This window comes from Anabrus simplex, chromosome 1, assembly GCF_040414725.1.
Source record: "Anabrus simplex isolate iqAnaSimp1 chromosome 1, ASM4041472v1, whole genome shotgun sequence".
Taxonomy (NCBI): Eukaryota; Metazoa; Arthropoda; class Insecta; order Orthoptera; family Tettigoniidae; genus Anabrus; species Anabrus simplex.
Genome location: NC_090265.1, coordinates 1,194,193,868 through 1,194,219,748, shown reverse-complemented (window position 1 = coordinate 1,194,219,748; position 25,881 = coordinate 1,194,193,868). Strand labels below are relative to the sequence as shown.

Genomic DNA, 25,881 nt, shown 5'->3' with positions numbered 1-25,881 from the left:
CAGAATATAATTTTCAATGCATTCGATAGACGATTTTCGAATGACTATCTTGCTGCAGTTCTCATCTCTATTTTCTTCTACTTTTCTCATCTTCCTTGATAATGAAATGGCATATGGCTTTTAGTGCTGGGAGTGTCCGAGGACAAGTTTGGCTTGCCAGGTGCAGGTCTTTTGATTTGACACCCGTAGGCGACCTGCACATCATAATGAGGATGAAATGATGATGAAGACAACACATACATCCAGCCCCCGTGCCAGCAAAGTTAACCAAGGATGGTTAAAATTTTCGACCCTGCCGGGAATCGAACCCGGGACCCCTCTGACCAAAGGCCAGCACGCTAACCATTTAGCCAAGGAGCCGGACATCTTCCGTGATAATTGGCCTCCAGTATCCATGAAGGCAAAGTTGACACTGCTATGCACATTGAACTCTACAGCCTCCTACATTACCATAGCTACATCTCTACTTTTCCCGTTCTACATCAAAGGATCTTTCCTTTTAATCTTATATGGTTAATTCCCTTGCCTCATGGACTGGGTGTTTGTGCTGTTTAAAACATCCGTCTAACTCATGCACCACACACACAACATTATCCTCCACCACATTAACGTGCAATTTATCATGTACAGCAGATGCCGCCCGGTCTCGTCGGAGGGTTGGCCTTGCAAGGGCTGTACTAGGCTTACAGTAACTACCCAAAATTATATCTTCTTCTTCTTCTTCTTCTTCTTCTTCTTCTTCTTCTTCTTCTTCTTCTTCATTGTTAAGGCCACTAAGGAGCACGAGATCTCAACTGTTTGTCTTCTTGCGGGCCCATAATGTTTTCATCCGAAGAGTGTGCTTTCTTCCATGCGTCAGAATGGACATGCTTCAGTCGAGTTGGGACGACTACTTGGTGAACCTGTCTAAGTTTGTGTTTGAGTGGTGCTTGGAGTTGAATGTCTGTTTCCGTGATTCCATGCTTTAAAAGATACTTATTGGTCTCCACCAACCAAGGAGGAATTGTTTTGAGACTTGTAAATTGGAATAACAAACGTTTACAGATTCTTTCAGCTGGCAATCTGAAGAGGTGAGTGTAAAAGTTATCCTTCTTTTCTGGATTACACTTGATGTCTTTTTGGTATGGATGCATATTTTCTAAGTTGCTTCAAAGTCTGTAAACACCATCTTTGAGGTTGGGACCAAGAATGTTTTGGATAATCCTTTCCTTATTGCCAGTTTTTCAAGCAGGCTGTTTGCTCGAAGCGTTAAACATTTTACTGCATATAATGCTTCAGGTCTAACTACAGTTTGGTAATGTCTAATTTTTGCATTTCAAGAGATAGTCTTTTTGTTATATATGTTTTGAGTGAGTCAGAAGGCTGTTTCATACTTGTTGACACATGTTAAGACAGTGAACTTTTCAGAATTGTTGGATTCAGCCTATTCACCAAGGTATTTGAATCTTTCCACTTTCAAGATTCTACTGTAGGTAGTCAGAAGATGTGGTGGAGCATGTATGATGTTAGAAATGAAGTGGTTTTTGATGTAGGATATTTTGAGGCCAATCTTAACTGTGCAGTCATGCAGGTGATTGATTTGTTGAGTAGCTAGTTCAGGAGAGGAAGTAAGGAAAGTAAGGTCATCTGCAAAAGCAAGACAATCAGTACTGATACCATTACAAGTTTGTCCTGTTTGAACTCCATTAGGAATTCCTTTAGATTGGAGAACATGTCTCCATTCCCAGGTGACCCTCTCAAGAGCACAGTTGAAAAGTAGTTGTGATAGTCCCATTTCCTTGTCAAACTCCTGTTTGGATTTGAAAGGCTTCAGAAATCTCAGATCTGAATTTCACTTTGGAAGACGTACCATTGAGTGTACTTTGGATGATCTGCCGGGTCTTGCTGTCTAGGCTAAATTCTTGGAGAACTTGGAAAATGGTCGTGCAGTCAGTAGAATCATACGCCTTCTGGAAATCTACAAAAGTGATGAGAAATGGTTTGGCTCTGAGTTTCAGTTAAGCGAAATTGATTTTTAGATTCTGAATCTGTTTTGCGCAGGATCTGGATTTTCGGAAGCCAGCTTGGTATTCACCTATTTGTGAGTCAAATTGTTCTATGGCCCTAGTGAGTAAGGCTTTGAAGAGGATTTTATAAGTAACAGGAGCATAGTGTCCACAATCTGGAAAGTCAGGGAGAATCAGGGAAGTCAAGGGAAAAAATTTGGTCAGGGAAAGTCAGGGAAATAGACAAAAAACTGGAAATTCAGGGAAATCTTCCCCAATGATAGATTTGAGGGTACATTTTTAGGCTCTAGTCTGCTGTAACCCAGGCTATTACAGCATTTCTTTTTCAGGTATTTTTTTCAAAAGAGTGCATAACAATTCTACAATTTTTGTTGTGTATTTGAGTCATTTCTTTCCATTTTTATGTTATTCTGTTTTATTTCATTTCTAAGATGCTTTCTTGAAACTCATGACAATGGCTAACAAGCAGTGTACATTTAATAAACTTTGGCCAGACAGTGAAGTGTTTCCCCAACTGAGTGGTTGGTTGGACATATTGGTAAATGATGCAACATCAGCATATTGTAAAGTGTGTTGTAAATGGTTCAAACTTAGTAATATGGGTAAACAAGCAGTCACTTCTCATGCTAAAGAACATACTCATATAAAATACATGAAAGCTTAGTCTTCCCAACCAACAATTTCTTTCCTTGCAAAGAATACCTCTACTCCATCTCCACTTGAAGATACGCAGCCAAGAATTAACACTACATCCACCGATACAAAGGAATTAGCAGTGCCAGGAACAAGACAAACGAGTTTAAAGGCTTTCAGTATGAATGAAAATTATGATAAGTCGGCTGAAGCCATGTGGGCTCTCCAGGTTCTCACTGAAAGGATATGTCAACTCTTGTGATGAAACCTCCACAGCATTCAAAACAATGTTCCCAGACATTAAAATTGCTCAAAACTTTACTATGGGCAAGACTAAGGCTTCCTGTGTTATAAATAATGGATTAGCCCCATATTTTAAAGAAAGTGTGCAAAATGACTTAAAACAGTGCTCTGACTACATTGTTTTGATGAATTGTTACACAAACTTGTCTTGGACTTGTGTGAAAGGTTTTGGGATGTACAATAAATCTTCACAAAGTTACAACAAGGTATTGGAATAGTGTATTTTTAGGCAGCTCAGCAGTATTAAACAGCAGGACGATACTCACAACAGCGAACATTAACACAGGTCCATTTACCCTTACACTCACGATAGTGGCTTCCCTCGCTGACTAATGCTGAGCCTCAGTCCACCGAAATACACGAACACACAGTACAGTCTTCAATTCCGTCGTCTCCAGACCACCCACTCACTGGTCTCTCCGACACTGCCACAACAGCTCCTCGTTCAGACCTCGGCGGGACACTAGTGACAGCCAACACCTCTGTCGCCCTCAGTTCAGACACTGAACTCCAATAAGCTGAGTCTCATACTGACTCCACCACAGAGCCCAACTCTGACTCAGAGTCCAGCACCAACACTGGCTCCACCATGGAGCCCAACACTGTGACTGACTGTCCACGGCTAGCTTCCGTTTTTATAGCTCGGGTAATTTGAGCCAGAATTTTCGTGAGGTGGCTAGAGGCAGATCATTCCCATTGAATCTCCAAGAAACTCACAGGTAAGCCGGCCGACGAGAACAATGCACGGAAAGGCCGGTCCCAGCCCACAAGCCAGCTAGGAGATCACAGGTCGCCTGAGTCACTAGCCCCTTCCAATAAGTACTGAAAGGGGCTGCCACTGTTCTGACACGTAACATAATTAACACGTTAAAGCAAAAATTCACACACGTATAATATTACAGATCTTTTTCCCAGAGGAATGGCATGGCCCTCAGAGAAACCAGGAGCCTGCACGGACCACGTCCATCTCACCAGAGACCCTACATAGAAGTGATTCCTTGACAAGCGTTGCATCAGGCATAAGTTTACTTAGGAATAGAATCTCAAGGATAATTTAATAAAACCACCTATCCAATACTTTCAATACTTTGACAACACTTTTCAAAATTTGTTACGTCAAGAACATGAAAAACCGGGCGAGTTGGCCGTGCGCGTTGAGGCGCGCGGCTGTGAGCTTGCATCCGGGAGATAGTAGGTTCGAATCCCACTATCGACAGCCCTGAAGATGGTTTTCCGTGGTTTCCCATTTTCACACCAGGCAAATGCTGGGGCTGTACCTTAATTAAGGCCACGGCTGCTTCCAACTCCTAGGCCTTTCCTATCCCATCGTCGCCATAAGACCTATCTGTGTCGGAGCGACGTAAAGCCCCTAGCAAAAAAAAAACAACAACATGAAAATGAAATATGTGGGTCAAATAAGCCCCAGTATCAATATTCTCTTTTCTCAAGACTTATGATAGAGAAGAAGATCCATTTGAGTTTTGAACATATTTTAAAGTTAAATAGAAAAGATCTGACAAGTTTTAACTGTGTAAAAACACCGTTAATTTAAATTTATATTTTCATTCACAACAATCTTGACCAGCCTACAATTAACAATCAGTTCTAAATCTCCACTTGTGGTTGACAACACATTATGACATTAGTTACGGTACGTCAAGAACATGAAATGATATAGGTGAGTCAAATGAACCCCGGTATGTATTATCCTCTTTACCCAAGACTTATCATAGAGGAAGAAGATCCATTTTAGTTTTGGACATATTTTTGAGTTAGATAGAATAGGACCAACAAGTTTTAATGTGTTAAAAGACCATTAATTTATGTTATCCACAGTTACGTTTTGTTCACATTTTAAAAATTATTATCCTGGCATGTTAGTCTTAAGATATTATTAACATTCGTGTATTATACCATATATGGTTAAAAAGGTCCCAAACCTTGATCTAAAGGTTGTTTACAGGTTGAAGATTCCAAAATAATGAGTGAAACATGTACCTGACCTGATAAGTCTACATAAATTAATGTAGATTCAAACCACATTAAACGTGGAAAGTATTGAATAGGTGGTTTTATTAACTTTGGAAAGTATTGAATAGATGGTTTTATTAAATTATCCTTGAGATTCTATGCCTAGCGTCATCTTCAATATGGAACAATAATGAGATTTGTTACTTGTAATAAGATTACTTATGCGATTTGGGAAGCCCCGAGTCAGCAGTTTGGCTGAAGCCCAATCAAAATGCAGAATACAAACTGATCTCTCATCCTCTTCTATTTAAATACATGCTTTTCCTATTATTTAGTTTAATTTCCGGGTTGAACCGTGTTGTAGTTGTCTGTACATCACGTACAGTTTACCAACGTTTCAAATACATTGCAGTATTCTTTGTTAAGACGACTGAAATACCCCTACTCGATCCGAGGTAATCAGTCTCCCAGGCAGAAATTTACACTACTAGAGTGGCCCTGACCTTGGGCCTTTTATATCCTAGCCTTTCTGGCTGACGTAAGCCCTGGCTGTCTCGTGAGCATTCTGGAAGGTATGTGTCACAGCCAGGTAGTGGAGGCTCGCCTGCGCTGTTATGTAATGGGGTTTCGGCCCGTGTGTTTATGTGGTCTGTATATCTTAAACTATGAATCATAGGCATCCAAGAATTATACTGATTTTATATCCTTCTTCTAAATTTATATTGTTTGGATGTTTCTTGATTTCGGTTCTTGGTGTGATATTTCAGTCTCACACATGCTGGGATAATGCTGTTGTCCCTGCAGCATTTCAGAAAGGCGAGTCGAGCCAGGTAGTTGGTCCAGAGTCTGTCTGGTGTCACTGATCCGTTCTCTGAGGAGTTTTATGCTGGTTTCGTGAAGAATATGGTCTGTCCTTCGGTTCTTGGTGTGATATTTCAGTCTCACACATGCTGGGATAATGCAGTTGTCCCTGCAGCGATTCAGAAAGGCAAGGATATTCTCAAAGCTACTAGGCAGTTCGACAACCTTCGGAAGAAGTCCTTCTGGTGTGCCTAAACCACCTTCCTGAGGTGCTCTTCAACGGTTTTCACAAAACGCTCCATCATACCATCTGACTGAGGGTGGAGAGGCATCGTACGTGTCTTCTGCACTCCTAAGCGTTGCAGAACCTCTTGCATCAGCCTGGACTCAAAGTTTCTGCCCTGATCGTTACGAAGTTCCCTCGGGACAGCGAATCGACAGAACAAGTTCTTGACCTAGACGTCGGCCACTGACAATGCCTCTTGGTTCGGAATGGCGTAGACCTCCAGCCACTTTGTGAAGTAGTCCATAGCCAGGAGTAGGTAACGGTTCCCGGCATCAGATTCGGGGAATGGTTCAGCGACATCAAAATCAAAATCTCTTTATATGCAAATGAGGTGTCTACCTCGGTGGAAAATGGTACACTAAAATACATTATTGTCAAGCACTAAATATTAAATTAACAAGAGAAGAAATTTTTCCTATAATACAATATTATACAATTTACGCTAACAATTTTTTCTATTAAACACACAGCTCATCCTTAATAAATTTATATTGTTTATAAAATTCTACTTATAATATCTCCTGTACTATTTACAAATATAGTCAACTGATATACAGTATGTGGAATTACTTCAAATGATACTACACAACTGGTATAAGATTAAACTTTACATTGCATTTATTTACTTTTTTAATTATTTTTTATTATTATTTTTTTTACCCATTCTGGAACCTAAGTAGCATAACGACCTGCTGCGTCTTAACCAGAGCCCCTTTTGCCACCACTTTTCAGAGTTCCTGAAGGGCCTTTCGAAGAAAATTGATGTCAGTAGGTAAGAAATTCAGCAGAATTGAATTTCAGATTGTTGATACAAAGCTGGAACAGGCAGAAAATTTTAAGTATTTGGGTTGTGTGTTCTCCCAGGATGGTAATATAGTGAGTGAGATTGAATCAATGTGTAGTAAAGCTAATGTAGTGAGCTCGCGGTTACGAACAACAGTGTTCTGTAAGAAGGAAGTCAGCTCCCGGACAAAACTATCTTTTCATTGGTCCGTTTTCCGACCAACTTTGCTTTACGGGAGCGAAAGCTGGGTTGACTCAGGATATCTTATTCATAAGTTGGAAGTAACAGACATGAAAGTAGCAAGAATGATTGCTGGTACAAACAGGTGGGAACAATGGCAGGAGGGTACTCGAAACGAGGATATAAGGGCTAATACAGGAATGAACTCGATGGATGAAGCTGTACGCATAAACCGGCTTCGGTGGTGGGGTCATGTGAGACAAATAGAGGAGGATAGGTTACCTAGGGGAATAGTGGACTCTGTCATGGAGGGTAAGAGGAGTAGAGGGAGACCAAGACGACGATGGTTAGACTTTCTAACAATTTAATGATAAGAGGTATAGAACTAAATGAGGCCACAGCACTAATTGCAAATAGAGGATTGTGGCAACGTTTAGTAAATCCATACAGGCTTGCAGACTGAATGCCGAAAGGCATAATGGTCTATAATGATAATGTATGTATTATTAATTTACTCATTCAGAACAAATATTTGAGGTTCCCTATGGGAATCAACATCTTTATCATCTGATGGCCTGGCAGGCAACAATTTTTGAAAATTAGACAATGTCTCTCAAGTGCATTGGCATTGTTGGTGGCTCCAAGTAGCCTATGCAGTGGCCTCCACGGTGTGCACTGGCCATGCGTCTTGGTAGGTGTGCTGTTCACCAACTGATGGGCCCAACTTAGCACACTGGGGAGGAGCACTGGTGGCCGGGAGTGGGTTTACTGAAAAATTTGTAGTGTCCAATAGCGGACCAACTACATTGGTATTATAAGTGGTATGTTCTGAGCTGTCAGTGGAGAGATGGTTTGGAATGACATCAGCAGACGAATAAGTTTGAGTGATGTCTTTAAAAGTAGGAAAGAACACAATGTGAAGATAAAGTTGGAATTCAAGAGGACAAATTGGGGCAAATATTTGTTTGTAGGAAGGGGAGTTAGGGATTGGAATAACTTACCAGGGATGATGTTCAATAAATTTCCAATTTCTTTGCAATCATTTAAGAAAGGGCTAAGAAAATTACAGATAGGGAATCTGCCTCCTGGGCAACTGCCCTAAATTCAGATCAGTAATTGATTGATTGATTGATTGATTGATTGATTGATTGATTGATTGATTGATTGATTGATTGATTGATTGATTGATTGATTGATTGAATTTAGTAATTATGTCAGCTAATGATAACTTGATGTCAAGCATACTGGCCAGTCATACAAACTTTAGTGAAAAATGGGTGGCTATGTATTGGTTCTTTAAGCCAGAAACAGGGTTCTAGGAAGACATTCTAGGAATCATTAACCTCTTAACATAGCAATTATTTACCAAATTGTGATTCTTTTTACCTAAATTTTTATTGTTAAAATGGACTCTTTATAGCTTATAAATCTGTCATGGAGGGTAAGAGGAGTAGAGGGAGACAGAGACCAATGGTAGAATGAGTTCTTGGTTCAAGGTACTTATACGGGTTAGACAAAAACAGTGACATTGCTAACAATAAAAGTAAATTTTGCAAAATTAACAATGAAATATAAGCCGCTGAAAAGTTCTGTTTTATAATCCCGAGTATACTCGTCATATTTATATGGGTTCTTCTTTTAACTTATATGTAAAATAAATAACACAGCACTAAACAGATGGCAAGTAAGATAACATGACACTCAATACTGTACAAGAAAGACCTTGTTCATATGTTTGTGGCTGTGTGCAATGCCCTGACAAGGATCAACACACAGTGCTACATTGCAGTCCTTACACATGTACCTGGATTCCCTTCATGCCTTTTTCCCTCTGTCGCTCACACAGAACTATCAGACACAAAACTCATGCCAGACTCTTTTTTACTCTCCATTTTCACCTAACAGACGAAGTACACTTAGATAGCAATAAATACAGAAAGGCCACAAAAACGAGCTGCCTGAGTCACCAACATCCACTACAGTTGAGTCAGAGACATCTTTTGGCAAAAATAGGAACCTGAAGTAATAATTTAATAAATATCTGGTGGAAATACTGAAAAACAACAAGAAACAAGCGAGTATATTTGGGCATTTCAATTAGGTAGCGATCAGTGAGCGACATTCCCGAGTATATTCACAATTAAGTAATTTATTTTCCACCTAGTCGATACAATGATTGCTTAAGGCAATTTAATGCTTAAAAGTGGTACATGTTTCGTATATTATCAACATCTTCAGCCACATAACACTGTTTAGATGAAAAATATATAAATTGACAAAGTAATGCTTTAGAGGAAGTGTCCTTAAAATTAACATAAGATTGACAACATTAAAGCAAACAAATAACTCAAGAGAAAATGTATAAATTATTTCTATAATTGAAAGCAGTTGTCAAGGAAACATGTTCTTTGGGTTATCCTTGTACCATTTTCGCATTATATATTATTTAGTATTATATTCTATTTAGGAAAGGAGGAAGACTTACTGAAGCAGAGAGCGTCAAATGCTGTGGCAAACTACTCAAGAGGGCTAACAATTTTAAATATCTAGGTATCACAATTCAAACAATGGGAAAAAGTTTCAGTTTACATATAAGATCTAGAGCAGTGGCGGCCACTAGAGCTATGAATGAAATCAGAAACATCACGCAACTATTGATTAGCACAGCTGTGGGCCTGTTTAGGTTCAAGATACTACCTGTTCTGACGTTTGGCCTAGAATTAGTGGGAGAATACCTCATATACAAACAATTGGAAGAATTGGAGTGAGTAAAGGCTAGATACCTGAAGAGAATTTTGGGAGTCCTGCAGAATGAAAGATCAAGGCTAGTGTATGAGCTTACCAGGGAGACCTTCTTAATAGAGGATCTGAGATGCGAGCTCATACTTCCATCTAGTACCAGCTTCAAACAGCTTATACAAGATCTGCATGAGAAGAAAAACAACATACCGGAGGACTTCTATGCAACATCTGCTATGTAAGACAGGACCTGGATGGAAGCTAATCATGCTATGCGACACGTGACGACGAGATTGGCGATTCATGGTTTCCACCACAAGGTGTGCTGCAACAAATTTTCACGAACCAAATGATGAATGTGTGTGTGAGTTATGCTTGGAATTCTGTGATAGATACCTGTAACCTGTACTACGGTGGTTACACAAAAACTAGTACTAAACACAATAAAGGAGGGAAGTAAGAGGAACTACACACTATCGGAAAACACTATACACTCAGAGAAACATCAGCTGGCCTACGCAGATCTCTGTCAACAACAACATAATACGAAATATCAGTAGGGCCAACCAGTGGACAATGAACCAGGAAGATGGAAGGAACTACGACCTTGTGAGGGCAAGGATATGGCTTAGGTTGCAGATTCTGAAATAATTCGCCGTGATCCTTAAATTTGAAAAATATTATTTGCAAGTGAAAATTTTACAAATACTTTCCGAACAAAATCCACCATTTTACAACTTACGAACTATACTCTCCGTGATACACATATCTTAGAGGTTCTTTGACAATGGGCTTCACTACGAGTTTCAAACTTCAAACCAACTATACAACTAGTTACAAATCCAGTAGTACAATGCAAGTTAGTAGGTTAAAAGCAACGTAAGAACGATTACAATTTACAGTGAAGTGAATGTACTCTCCTAAACTCTAGCGTACATGAAGTGATACAGAACTACCAGAGGCAAACCGCAAGGTAAACGCATTAAATTACAATCTACATATTTAGTGAAATAAGAAATGGGAATGCCTCGAAAACAAACTGGGAACCCCAGCAGAAAAGCTAAGGTGTCGTAAATAATTAATTTGGCGAATCTAGGTTAGGCTAGGGCAGACTCCTATACAGAATAGCAACTGAACATTACGGAAATTCTAACCGGAACGGAAAGTAAGAGTGCTTATCCGAAGGCGCGCCTTCCCGGAAGCGAGGCGTCCCACACGACGCAGACCAACACAGACTAAAGGCAGATCAGGCCAAGACAAGACCGAATTATCGCGGACGCTGCCTCGCTCACTATATATATGAAAATTCTGGCCCCTGAGTAGCCAATCAGAATGTACGAGTCCGCCCATCCCCTCCTAGGTTCACCAATCACAATTCCTACTCTCGTCGCGAACTTTAACTAACATTCTCGAATACACACATTCGCGAATCTTCCATTTCCAGAATAGTTAGAAAATTCCTTCTAGAAAACATAACCCACAAAAGGCACATACCCTGTTCAACATTTTCTAGATACTTCCAGTAAGTACAGAATAGAAATCTACTATTTACAAATACATATGTTACAAATATTACACAGTACAGGTTAGGTCACTACAAATAAAACATTATATCATACTTTACAAATAAAGTCTTCAAAAACACTTCCCACTTCCACTATAGTGTTCACTTGTGACATCTTCCTCCCCCCCCCGAAAATCGAGCCACGCTCGACCATTTACATAGTTTCCTTGGGGAGAAAGCGATAAAATGTTCCCACACAGTACAGATGGTAAAGATACATTACTCTAACACACGCGATTTCTTGAAGTAGACCTTCTGATAACAAACTAACTGTCAGCACACCACAGGTCCTTTTAGTAGCCAAGATTTTACGATTCACTAATAATTTTCAAAAATAATAAAGGTGTTCATAGATCCACCTATTCAATAAATATCACAAAATCTACATGGATAGTCACATTACATCTTCAAAACGCCTTCTGAACCTTTTACAATTGTTTAGACAATTTGTACTCTGTCCACCAAAGGATGTACACTCTTTCTTTCTGCCAAATGTTATTCAGCCAGGAACTTCTCACTTTGTTGCTAAACGGTGATCAAAGCCTCCTATTGGGCGAGTTATGGACTAAGTATTTTGCAGCACTTTTCCACATCAGTCGCAGCACAGTTAGGCCACAGGTTCTTGCTGATGATGCGGCTGCTGACACGGCCGTCTGCCGCCAGCCTCCATTCAGTTTCAGTCCGATTGAGGTAGCCATGTAATTGCAGTCCAGTGATATCTTGCACCAGATAAGCAGCAGGGTGAGACACCGTCCAGTCCGACTGCCACCATTAGGACGTTCGTCACAGGATCGTGGTATGGCATGGTAGCGCCCAAGGCACAGAGTGTGCCTCCCAACTTGGCACTTCAGGTTGCTGTCCGAAGAAACTGGTCACGGCAGCCACTGTAACACAAACAAACCGCAGCAGACAGGGGAATACTTAAGGAAAGTATGCTGCTGGGCTCAAAGCTCTTGCGCAGTCACCCGAAGGGTGGCTTAATGAGTATGCAGTAGGGACTCTCCCTCGCACACCAGGGATATTAGGGCACTAGCCCCAGGGTAAGCACTGCTATCTATAATACATCTGACAAGATTATGGTGGGGGTGAAAGGAAACTATAGGAGTTTACCCTAAACCTGAAGGCGAGGGGAACAAATTCCAAGGAGTGACCCTAAACTAAAACCTACCTAACTTATAATACTAAATCCATTACACTAGAGGATACCTAAAGTATTCACCTTCGCAATTACTTACAACTAACTTACAACCAAACTTATTATTATCTTATAACTAAAACCTTAAATACCTTACAATAAAATTATTTTATCACTAAATTCTTACAAATAACTTACAACTAAATCTACATGGTCATCAACAATGGTATTTACCCTTCCCTACCAGACTTAAGGTACTTTGACCTGGGAGAGGTGGACTCTGCTGATCCTTTTCCTTTCGGGATCACTCACCAATAATGTCACCGGGGTAAGGAACTTTAAGATGGTGCAGGGAACTCGAAATCTGGGGGCCAACTTACTGATAACATGGTCCGCAGCACTATTGACGGGATGCGTTTTAATAAACACCTGGTCACCCACAGCGAGCTCGTGCAGCCTTCGCCCGTGGTTGTAATTACGCTGGACCTTAGCGTAATAAACCTTCAAGTTCTTTCGTGCACGGTGCCAATTAGCTTGGATCTTTTCTGGGCAGGCATCGTCGGGCAGAAGATCATTAATTGACCATAGGTTAGATAGAGGAGAATTTGGAGTAAAAGCCAACATTAACGAAGCAGGGGTTTGCTTGTGGCTTTCATGGACAGCAGTGTTAAATGCAAATGACAACCAATCCAGTGAGGAATCCCACTTGGAGTGATCTGAGGAGTGATAAGCGATGAGGGCAGATCGCAGATTACGATTCACTCGCTCAGCGTACTTGGGCTTCGGGTAATACGGGCTAGTAGTTACGTGAGCAATGGATAGATCAAAACAGAAATTCCGGAACTGGGCAGAAGTAAAGGCTTTTGCGTTATCACTTACCAAGAAGTGACAGGGTCCAAAGGAGGCGAATATCTGTTTCAAGCACAAGATGGTGGTGTTGGCATTAGCCATCCGAGTGGGGAACAGCCACATAAAACGCGAAAAAGCGCCAACACACAAGTATGAAACGATGACCATTCCAAGATCTCGGGAAGGGCCCGATATAGTCTATGAACAGTCTTTCCATTGGGCGAGAAGCTTGCTCAGAAGACAAGAGACCTAGATGAGTATTCGGGGCGGGTTTGCTGATGTTACAAATCTTACAGGACTTGACAAGTGTACGAATCTCACTATCCATGAATTTCCAAATGAAGTGGTTACGAATCTTCTCTCTTGTTTTGAAAACACCCAGATGACCACCCACTGGGGATTCATGAAAATATTTGAAGAGAGCCAGGACCAGGTTAGTTGGGACTATAATTTTGGGGTCTCTATGACCGTGAGTAGGACAACACAGGACACCATTCTTAAGAATATAGGGCTTAACCTGCTCACCGGATTTAATCCTGTCGATAATCCCTTTTAACTCAGCATCGTCCTCTTGATGTTTGGATATATCCTTGAAAACGAGGGGAGAGTCGGTGAGAACTACATTAACAAAGCTGATACTTGTTCGGGAGATGAGTCAGTTGGCTCTGATTGAGGGTCAGACCTGCCTGGATTGATCATCCTGCTGAGGCCATCAGCCACAACGTTTTCCGTGCCACGAATGTGGCGGGCTTGAAATTGGAAGGCTGAGATGCGCACTGCCCAACGTGCTAGACGACCGGTCTTTCGCGGCTTGGCCAGTACCCAGCTCAACACTTGATTGTCAGTTTCCAGATCGAAAGGAAGATGTTCCAGGGTACATTCTGAAGCGTTCTAAAGAGAAGACAACAGCCAAGGCTTCCAGCTCATAAATGGAATAATTTTGCTCAGCAGGATTCAGGGCACGTGAAGCATAAGAAATAGGACGACGCCCTTCTTGAAATTCCTGTAGAAGAACTCCGGATATGCCTGAGGAAGAGGCGTTAGTCTGAAGGATGAAGCGTTTAGAAAAGTCTGGCATAGCCAGTACAGGAGCGTTACATAAGGCAGATTTCAAGTCCATGAAGGCTTCACGTTGGGCATCACCCCACACAAATTTGGCATCCTTTCTTCTCAAAGCATCTAATGGGGCTGCACATTCAGCAAAATTGGGAATGAATTTGCAAAAGAAATTAACCATGCCAATGAATCTGGCTACAGCCTTGAAGTCCTTTGGAGGGGGAAAATTCTGGATGGCGGCAGTATGAGACTGATAGATTGAGACACCCCTCCCCAACACAACATCTGGGGTTGTGCGAAGGAAACCTTGGATGCCTTGAGGGTTAGACCTGCTTTACGCAGTCTTTCAAGCACTTCGTTGGGATGGAGTAGGTGTTCCTCTAAGGTTTCGCTAAAAATTACGAGTTCATCAAGGTAATTATAAACGAACTTGAACTTAATGTCCGATAAGACATAATCTAGTAACTGTGTAAGGACGGCTGCTCCAGTCGCCAGACCAAAAGGGACACGTTTGAATTCATATAGGTTCCAATCGGTTGCAAATGCAGTGAGATGCTTGGATTCTTCGGCAAGGGGTATCTGGTAATACGCCTGATTTAGATCGAAGGTGGTGACATTTTTCGCATTAGCGAACCAAGAAAAATAAGAGTGCAAATCAGGAAGTGGGACAGATTGGAGGACTACCTTACGGTTCAACATCCAATAGTCGATTACAGGCCAATAACCCCCTTGCGGTTTAGGGACCAGAAACATGGGAGAAGAATAGGCTGACTTGAACGGGCGTATCACTCTGTCAGCGAGCATTTGATCAATGATAGCCTTCAGGGCTTTCATTTTGGGAGGTGACAACCGGTACGGCAGAGAGCGAACAGGTATGTTATCCGTAACCTCAATTTTGTATTCTAATACATTGGTGACACCTAACCTGTCGGTGAAGACATCAGGGAACTTATCACAGAGTTTCCTAAGTTGATTGGCCTGCTCTTCGGGTAAGTGATTAAAATCAAAAGCCTTGGGTTCATCAGAATCTTCAGGAACAGCGTTAACGTGACAAGGCAGAATAGGGGAGCGATCACACAGCTCAAAGGTTCTTGCACAAAATTTAAAATGGAATCTGTTGAACTGGAGGTCCAAAATCATGCCTGTTTTAACAATAAAATTTGCACCCAATATGAATTGGCAGGCTAAATCCTTTGCCACTAGTACTGGCAATTTCCAGGTGAAATCACGGACTCTAATCTTGACCTCTAGTGATCCTACAATGTTCAACAAATTAGAATTAGCAGCATGGCAGGCTAAGGACATGGGTTGTAATGTAGGTAACTTGCAAATAGTTTTCATAGAATCGTACCAGGTCTCACTCATCAAGCTGACACTACTCCCAGAGTCTAGTAACGCACAGACAGGTTCATTATTTACCTATATGCATAAATATGTTAGTTTACAAGAAGGTATGGCAGAAATCCTATAAGATTGCAAGAAATGAACACCAGGGTCCGACTGGGAACAATCATTAGCCTCAGAATTAAATAAATCAACCAAGGTGCAGTCATGATCGACAAGACAAGAAGCCATGTTTTGGGATTTACCATCAGAACTGGCGGTTAGTCATCTAGCACTACTATGGCCTGGGGTTCCGGATCCAGAAATGCTACGTGGGCAATGCCTAGAGAAATGCCTAGTTGATCCACAGTTACGGCAAGAAGAATTGGTGGAAGAGCCTCTACCCATGGCAGGTTTCGCATTGCCTAATGTCCCAGCCTTGGGACAATCCCGCTTGAGATGAGCCTTGGAGCCACAATTGAAGCACGAACGAGGATTACATGAGTTGGAAGCAGGTGACGGGGTGGTTTTAGAATCCTGAGGGGAGGGCATGCTTATAGGAGGTGGGGCTAATGCAAGACGTAGCTGGTCAGCATATCGAATGCCTTCAGCAGACACTGTAATTGCTTCCAACTGGGCGAACGTTGCTGGTCGGGGTGAAAGAGCCAGATATGATCTATAGTTCGGGGCGAGACCTTCAATTATGTTGGCAACCATCTGAGCCTCTGAATAGTGAAGCCGGAAAATCTTAGCTTGGAGCTTAATGTCTTGGACATATTCAGATAATGACTCGTTGAGATGTTGTACTCTGAAATAGTGCTTCTGCACTAATGCAGACAGGGCATGAGCAGGAATGAAATATTCAAACACATGGGCATGATACTGATCTATAGACCATCTTTCCGAAATGGCCCTGACAATATGCTCAGAAAGGGCTCCAGAGACATGCGGGTATAGAATTTGAAATACGTTGTCGTTACTGAGATTATACACTATTGCTTGATCCTTGAACTTGGTTAGAAAGCGAAGGAAGGAAATAACTTCAACAACGGAGTTAGCTGAAAATTTAGAGACACTCTTAAACACAGTGGTCAACGGGTGAGGCAGATTGGAGAAAATCTGGGGAAAAACAGGTGTAGGGGGTGCTTGGAAGACTTAGGATAGTCCAGAGGGTTTAGTGAGGCCTCGTACCTTTGATTCGGGTGCCCTTGTGAAAAAGACTGAGTACAGGATAGGTTAGGACTAACGTTATCCTGCTATGTTACGGGGGCAGACAACCGCATTTGAGAAAGATTCTCATTAACCTGAGAGACCATTTGGGCATTAGCCGGTTGTGTAGAGGTTATGCAACTTGATACTGGTGGCGCTAAGACAGGGGGGTGGTTTTGCACCATTGCATCAGAACCTGGTTGATTAATAATAGAGCGCAAACACTGAGCCACAACAGAACTAGCAGGAACCACAGGAAAACTTGTACGGGTACCAACATGCAAAAGAGATATATCATTAGAATGACTTACAGGTGTCCTAGTTCCAGATAATGAAACAGAAGATCCCAGGGCAGCATTATTCACCTCAGACTCCTGAATAGGCCTAACACCAGCACTAGGTGTCAGATTGCACACTTGAGCAGCAACAGATGCATCACCAGAATTAACACTTTCATTCATTTCAGGTGGGATAGACACTTGAATTTCAGAAACTGTGTTATTTAACTTACTGCCTTCAAGCAAACCACTGATTCTGTCGAAAATTTTGGAAAACTATTCTAGTAAGGCTTGACATTTCTGCCGCTCAACTTCCGGCCATTCGAGAGACAACAAATCCTTAATCCTGTCTAAATAATGTAATAACTGGCCCTTAACCCGCGCTAATTGGCCATGGGAGGGCTTAGAAACACTAAAGGACACAAGAATGGCGTTAAATTCAGGTAACCTATCTTCAATCACGGCCAAAGACTCACGCAACTCGTCTGTAGTTAACTCGGGTATGGTTATAGGTAGGTCAAGGAACTGCTTCAACAGGCTAGTGTCCTCTCTGACATTGCCTGTTGAATTAATTTTGCGAATTTTTAACTCGTAAATCAGTTCTGCCTTTCTTAAATGGAAAGGATTAGGAACAGTACGAGCCATACTGACCGGTAGAAACAAGATTTCAAGCGATATACGAACCACAACTTTTACAGAGTTTTAGGTTAGGTATGATCACAGTTCACTTTTCTTCGTCGGCAACCCAGCGCTTGTCTCTGCTACCAATGTAACCTTTACTACGGTGGTTACACAAAACTAGTACTAAACACAATAAAGGAGGGAACTAAGAGCAACTACACACTATCGGAAAACACTATACACTCAGAGAAACATCAGCTGGCCTACGCTGATCTCTGCCAACAACAACATAATACGAAATATCAGTAGGGCCAACCAGTGGACAATGAACCAGAAAAATGGAAGGAACTACAACCTTGTGAGGGCAAGGATATGGCTTAGGTTGCAGATTCTGAAATAATTCGCCGTGATCCTTAAATTTGAAAAATATTATTTGCAAGTGAAAATTTTACAAATACTTTCCGAACAAAATCCACCATTTTACAACTTACGAACTATACTCTCCGTGATACACATATCTTAGAGGTTCTTTGACAATGGGCTTCACTACGAGTTTCAAACTTCAAACCAACTATACAACTAGTTACAAATCCAGTAGTACAATGCAAGTTAGTAGGTTAAGAGCAACGTAAGAACGATTACAATTTACAGTGAAGTGAATGTACTCTCCTAAACTCTAGCGTACATGAAGTGATACAGAACTACCAGAGGCAAACCCCAAGGTAAACGTATTAAATTACAATCTACATATTTAGTGAAATAAAAAATGGGAATGCCTCGAAAACAAACTGGGAACCCCAGCAGAAAAGCTAAGGCGTCGTAAATAATTAATTTGGCGAATCTAGGTTAGGCTAGGGCAGACTCCTATACAGAATAGCAACTGAACATTACGGAAATTCTAACCGGAACGGAAAGTAAGAGTGCTTGCCCGAAGGCGCGCCATCCCGGAAGCGAGGCGTCCCACACGACGCAGACCAACACAGACTAAAGGCAGATCAGGCCAAGACAAGACCGAATTATCGCGGACGCTGCCTCGCTCACTATATATATGAAAATTCTGGCCCCGGAGTAGCCAATCAGAATGTACGAGTCCGCCCATCCCCTCCTAGGTTCACCAATCACAATTCCTACTCTCGTCGCGAACTTTAACTAACATTCTCGAATACACACGTTCGCAAATCTTCCATTTTCAGAATAGTTAGAAAATTCCTTCTAGAAAACATAACCCACAAAAGGCACATACCCTGTTCAACAATTTTCTAGATACTTCCAGTAAGTACAGAATAGAAATCTACTATTTACAAATACATATGTTACAAATATTACACAGTACAGGTTAGGTCACTACAAATAAAACATTATATCATACTTTACAAATAAAGTCTTCAAAAACACTTCCCACTTCCACTATATTGTTCACCTGTGACAATACCATATTGTAAAATGCAAGAATAGACAGAAATCCATCGTAGCTTACAGCAAAGAAAAGTAATGTAAATGTAATGTAAAGGTATTCTGCATGGCATGTGCGCGTTTTCAATAATTTAAAAAATTATATATTATTCCAAGGGACAGTTGAACAGCAGTGGTGACAAGCAATCTCCCTATCGTAAACCATTTTTTATGAGGAATGGCTCAGAAAATTCCCGTCTGAACTTGACTTTAGAGTTTGTGTTAGATAAGGTGTGTTCTATCAATTTGATTAATTTTGGGTGAAGTCCAAAATTTCTTAAAATTTTTCAATATTGAAGGTCTATGGATACAGTCATACGCCTTCTTAAATTCCACAAAGGTTATTGCAAGAGGCTTTTTTTGTTTTCCTGTAACATGCGATGACTAATTGTGAAGTGATGATCTGTTCTGTTCAACTTCTCCAAGGTTTGAAGCATCTCTGGTATTACCCAATTCCCATTCTAGTTGTTCTTTAATCCTACCATATAGGATTGCATTGTTTCTGGAATGCTGACGTTCAGTTAGGTAACGGAAATTAAATTTCCGACTACCTATGCATGGGCACCACGAGCAGGAATCAGCCTCACTGAATCACCATCGAACTTCAGAGTGAATTCATGGCGTTCAAGATCTAGCCTCCTTGCAGGATAGATGACGCCTTCCGAAAGACTTCCTCCAGGCCACGAGGAAAGCTGGTCAACATGGAAGACACTCAACAGGTTGCGTTGAGGAGTTGGAAGAACAAAGACCAACATGAGAAAGTGGGGTTTTGTCTGTGACTCCACTCTATGTGAATGTGGTGAAGAACAGACAATGAGCCATCTCCTTGTTTGTAACTTGTGTCCAACTACTTGCTCTCTCCAGAATGTGATCGATGCTACCAAGGAAGCATGTAAATTAGCCACTTACTGGTCACACCACATTTAATTAATTTTGTATTTATGGAGAGCTTAAATCACATCGTTACCTGCCATCATCAGAAATGATTAATGATTATAGTAGCAGATTTGTTATTGTCCTGTATAATTGTCAGTATAATGTATGTTTCTGACACAATTAAATAAATAAATAAACCATATAGGATTCTGGGGAGAGTCTTGTACATGCAGTTCAAGACAGGTATATCTCTGTTGTTATCTGGCCTGTCGGGCTGAGTGGCTCAGATGGTTGTGGCACTGGCCTTATGACTCCAACTTGGCAGGTTCGATCCTGGTTCAGTCCAATGGTATTTGAAGGTGCTCAAATACGTCAGCCTTTTGTTGGTAAATTTACTGGCACGTAAAAGAACACCTGCGGGCCAAAATTCTTGCACCTCGGCGTCACCAAAAACCATCAAAAGTAGTTAGTGGGACAAAAAATCCATTATTATTATTATTATGTTAACACTATTGCTCTTAACTTTTTTAATAGAGTGGGTGGATTAAGTTATAGCCATGGTCCAATGTCAGGGAATATTTCTGTTATCCAAATTTTTGACAGCTATGTTTATGGAGATCCGAACTGTGTTGCTGGCATATTTCCACATTTCTGCAAAGCTTGGTCTTAGTCTTCTCTGCTGGCCATGTAATTCTTCAGTGCTGCTTCCACTTTTTGGACTGTTGAGTGTTTGCGTTCAGGTATGGTTTTATTGAGGTGTCTGTGTTAATTTTTAAAAGTTCTTTGGGTTTTTTGCAGTTTAAAGGTTTATTGAACGCTTCTGCCATGATTTTGGCATTTTCCTTGTTATTATGTGCCTTTTTCCAATCCTCACTTTGCAGCATTAACATAGGATTATTGTTGTTGTTTTGTTTCTTGTTTGATGCCTATAGTTTTCTTGCAATATGTATGAGTAAATAGTCTTATAGGCAAGATCAGTTGTGGTGGAAAAAAGAACGTGAAAACTGTCGTTTTTGTTAGGAGTTGTGGTGTTACTGTTGCAAGAGAAACTAATTGATGTGTAAGGATAAAATTTGGTTCTTATTGAATGTCTTTTCTTCTATATTATTTCATTGTGGCTGCAGATAAGTTAGTCTGATTGTTATTGCATAGTTACTTTTGTCTTTTGTTCAGTAGTCTGTCATATTAGAAACAGAATTAAAACAAAGTTAACAATTATTTATGCTGGCCTTTTGTATTCATTTGCAGGTGTGATAACCAAGTTACTGTAATATACCCTGCTGATGTGGTCCTGTTTGAGGGTATCTTGGTTTTCTATTTTCCTGAAATTCGGGATCTCTTCCACATGAGACTGTTTGTAGACACAGATTCTGACACAAGACTAGCTCGTAGAGGTAAGTCATTAAAACTTGGCGTGTGTGTGAATCATGGTGGTGGTGATGGCTGTTGTCTTAAGAGGAAGTACAACTGGGTGACCATTCGCTGTTAACATTAATCAGAGGGAAAAAATAGAAGGGATCTAACGTTTCAAAACATGAAGACAAGAAATGAAAAAGAAAAACAAGGGCCATGAAGGGCGTGAAAATGAAAGACTCCCTAGGCCTCGGGAACCTAATACCGTTGGGGTTGGAAAAGTACAAGAGTTGGCAAAGGGAGGCCAGATGTGGTAGGATAGATGAAAGTGAGAAGCCTGGCACAAGTGAGTGGAAGCAATGCCAGGACTTGGCTAAGGGCCCCGCAGAGGGTTCTGTGTGAATCTGTTTGAAACCTGTTTACTCTAAGATACATAGTTTTGAGGGGATAATCATTTATTCCTTGATGTAGGAGAAAGAATTGCTGTAATAGGTTACTATTTTGATCTTGTTGACTTAGTTTTGTATGAAAATAATTCACTCTGAGGATTTCAGCTCTTTTTATTCTATTTATTTCATTAAGTACAAAATTAGTTGCCCACCAGGTGGCCATGATCGGTAAGGCATTAAGTCTATATGGTTCGACACTGTGATTATCTGATTCGAGTTCCGTTGGTGGAAGACATTTTCTCCGTCAGAATTTTGGCCGGCGGGGTTGAAGAGGTGGTGGTATACAATTTCTGATTACTAGATTGCGTGCCCAAAGCCTGGATTCGCCGTGTTCATATGTAGTGAAGGCATATGACTCTGTTGATAGTGATTCATCCATTCGATATGGATATTAAGCCTTTAAGCAGACCCCTTCGTGCTATTTGACAATGGTAGGCTATATGCTGGCATTGGCTTTCACCCTCTCCCTTCCTACTTTGATATATCACATTCATTTTATCTCATTAATTCCTCTGATGAGATGGAGTCATAAATACTCACTACGAAGATTCATCTCACTTCATACCCAACCCCATGGAGAAACAATACAACGATTCGACAGACACAGTTATTACCAAAACACCTTATAGCACTTAGATATTGACCATGGTGACCGTTATTGTAGGATGTGTGTGGTAGATAGTTTAAAATTCCAAAGCTTTTCCTTTCCTCTAACTGTGATTTTCTCTAAGGCCCTAACTTCTTCATGTAAGTGCTAATTCCATTTAATATACAAATTCATCAAGGATCATTCTAAAGGCAAATGCAAAGACACTGTTGTAGTGCGTAGTGACTGTAGGACAAGTGAAAGATACGAAACATGGTTTCATTCTTATAACTCGTGACAGGAAATCAGCCCTGTATATTGAGAAATGTTACAACACTGCCACACATAAGCAAGATAAAGACCACAGATACTACGCAAAACCCAGGAAAACATTTTTTGAAAGATTACTTGCATTATTAAAAATTGTAGCATAAGTAACACCCATGTGCAATGATGTTATTCTGCAAGAAATTGAAGAAAGTTATTACTGAGTGAGGTGGCTACCTGCTTTGGGTAATAGTGGGTTTGAACTACACTGTCAGCAGCCCTGAAGATGGTTTTCTGTGGTTTCTCATTTCCACATCTGGCACCTTATTTAAGGCTGTGGTGGCTTGCTTCCCAGTTTTAGCTCTATCCTATCCCATATTGCTCTAAGACCTGTCTGTGTCAGAGTGACAAAAAAACAAAACAAGAAAAGGGTTATTGATGTGGGCTAACAGTAATGTCTTAAAAGTGACTAAAGTCAAAAGTTTAAAGGCACAATCATTATGAAGTATTGCCATCATCTTTTAGCTAACAAATCACTGAGTGAGTTGGCCATGAGGTTAGGAGCACACAGCTGTGAGCTTGCATTCAGGAAATAGTGGGTTTAAACCCCACTTTTGGCTGCCCTGAAGAGGTTTTTTTTTTTGTTTCCCATTTTCACACCCGGCAAATACTTGAGGTGCACCTTAATTAAGGCCATGGCTGCTTTCTTCCCACTCCTAGCCTTTTCCTATCGCATCGTCGCCGTAAGACGTGCGACGTAAAGCAGATTGTTATAGGAAAATAGAAGCCAATAAATCAATTTTCTTATTAAATATGAAGAGTGTGAAAACTGGTATATACCTTTAAAAGTGGTAAATAACTGTTCTGAAATGGACAGCAGACAATTGTATGATGTTAATTGTGGTGGAAGTTCAGGTTGTAAGTTTCACCAAAAGGGAAAGTCTTCTCAGTTTTAATTACTGTGTTGATAGAGTGAAAGTAGCTCATGGGAATCACTGGAAGTACCAAGGTGTTAATATAAAGACCGGGCAAGTTGGCTATGCAGTTAAGGGGCCCACAGCTGTGAGCTTACATCTGGGAGATAGTGGGTTTGAGCCAAGGCCGCTTCCTTTCCACTCCTAGCCCTTTCATATCCCATCGTTGCCATAAGACCTTTCTCTGTCGGTGCGACGTAAAGCCAGTCTTAAAAAAAATTATTTAAGGAAATATATTTAGGGTAATTATAATAATGGAATTGTAAATAAAGGTTACAGATCTCTTCGTATGGTTATGAAGGTATATAGGGGTTGTTGTAATAATGTGAGGGAGTGGGCATATAAGTCACTAGTAGGAATCCCAATTAGAGTGTGGTTCCAGTCTGAGGAACCCTCACCAGAATTACTTGATTTGAGAACTAGAAAACATCCAAAGGAAAGAAGCACAATTTGTTCTGGGTGAATTCCGACAAAAGAGTAGTGTCACAAAAATGTTGGAAACTTTGTGCTGGAGACTTGGGAGTAGGAGAGGAGCTGCTCAGAGTAGGAATTTCTTGCAAAACTGTGTAATTTTGTCTCTTGTGTGATTCAGTTGGCATAATAAAGATCGCGCGCGTGTGTGTGTGTGTGTGTGTGTGTGTGATCAAGATTAGTGTCATATATTTTTTTAAATTTACATGCAATAATTCTCTTGGTGTTGGTTGATTACGGAGGCTAGGTTTGGCTCTTACATTAATACAAGTAGTATTTATTTATCCTCCTATTCAATACAATGAAATCATTAAATTAATTAAATAAGGATTAATAAATACTATTTGTATTAATATAAGAGTTCAATCATCAATACGGATACCACGAACCTACTACGCTGGTGTAGCAGGGGGAGAGGTGATACTCCCACGTGGCGGATAGGGGGGTCCTAACCGGCTTGCCGGCAGACTTGAGGGGAAATAAAATACCTCTCGCGGACCAAACACACTACCCCCTGCGGGTGGGGGACGCACATGAAGAATACACCCACGGTATCCCCTGCCTGTCGTAACAGGCGACTAAAAGGGGCCCAAGGGGCTTTCAACTTGGGAGTGTGGATTGGCGACCACGGATCCCTTAGCTGAGTCTTGGCATTGCTTCCACTTACTTGTGCCAGGCTCCTCACTTTCGTCTATCCTATCCGACCTCCCTTGGTCAACTCTTGTTCTTTTCCTACCCCGACAGTATTAGAGCATTCGAGGCCTAGGGAGTCTTTCATTTTCACGCCCTTCATGGCCCTTGCGTTACTTCATCTTTCGAAGTGATGGATCCCTTCTTTTTTCTTCTTTTCTCTCTCTCTTAACCCCCTGTGGATGGGGGACGCAGACGAATAATACACCCACGGTATCCCTTGCCTGTCGTGAGAGGCGACTAAAAGGGGCGACCAAGGGATGATTGAATTAGAACCATGAAACTACTTTTGATTCGTACCATCACGCGGGGAACACCATAGGTTGCCTGTACTTGCGAGTAGTACCACTATATTAGGTACGAAATAGGTTTGTGATTAGTAGCAGCATAGAGCCTGGTTGGGGTTTTCCAGTACCCGTGCGTCGTACCCATGTGAGCAACACCGCGGGTCTGTGCGTTGCCTGTAAGTTGTACCACTATGTGAGGAGGACCACAGGAATACCGGCGCCCGTGACTTGTACACCTACATGAGGAACCTCATCGGTTTGCGTTGGCTACGAGTGGCACCATTGTGTAAGAAACACCATAGGTCTGCGTTACCTGTATGAAGTACAATACCTGTGAGTAGTACCATCTTATGTGAAACACCGTGAGTCTTTGCTACTTTTGATTAGTACCCCAACATGACAAATACCATGGTTCTACTTTACTCGCGACATGTACCATTCTGCGTTTCGCCCTCGTGTGCTACGTTAGGCTCGTCAGTTGGGACTTTGCACACCACCCAAGACGCAAGGCTAGTGCATACCATGGAGGCCACTGCATAGGCTACTTGAAGCCACCAGCAGTGCCAATGCACTATGAGAGCTATGTCTCATTTTCAAAAATTGATGCCTGCCTGGCCATCAAATGATGTAGATGTTGATTCCCATAGGGAACCTAAAATATTTGTCCCGAATGAGTAAATTTATAATACCAATATAATGGTCCGTTATTGGACATTATAAATTTTCCAGCTAACTCAT

General features: G+C 41.2%; 1 protein-coding gene across 2 annotated transcripts in view; it reads left to right on the top strand.

Moving 5' to 3' along the window:
- Uck (Uridine-cytidine kinase) overlaps positions 1–25,881 on the top strand; it is a 426,265-nt gene that overhangs the window by 131,098 nt on the left and 269,286 nt on the right. For both annotated transcript variants that reach the window (XM_067151412.2, XM_067151421.2), the window contains exon 4: positions 21,315–21,460. In XM_067151412.2, coding sequence (XP_067007513.1) covers positions 21,315–21,460 — 146 coding nt within the window. The remainder of the gene's footprint in view (positions 1–21,314; positions 21,461–25,881) is intronic.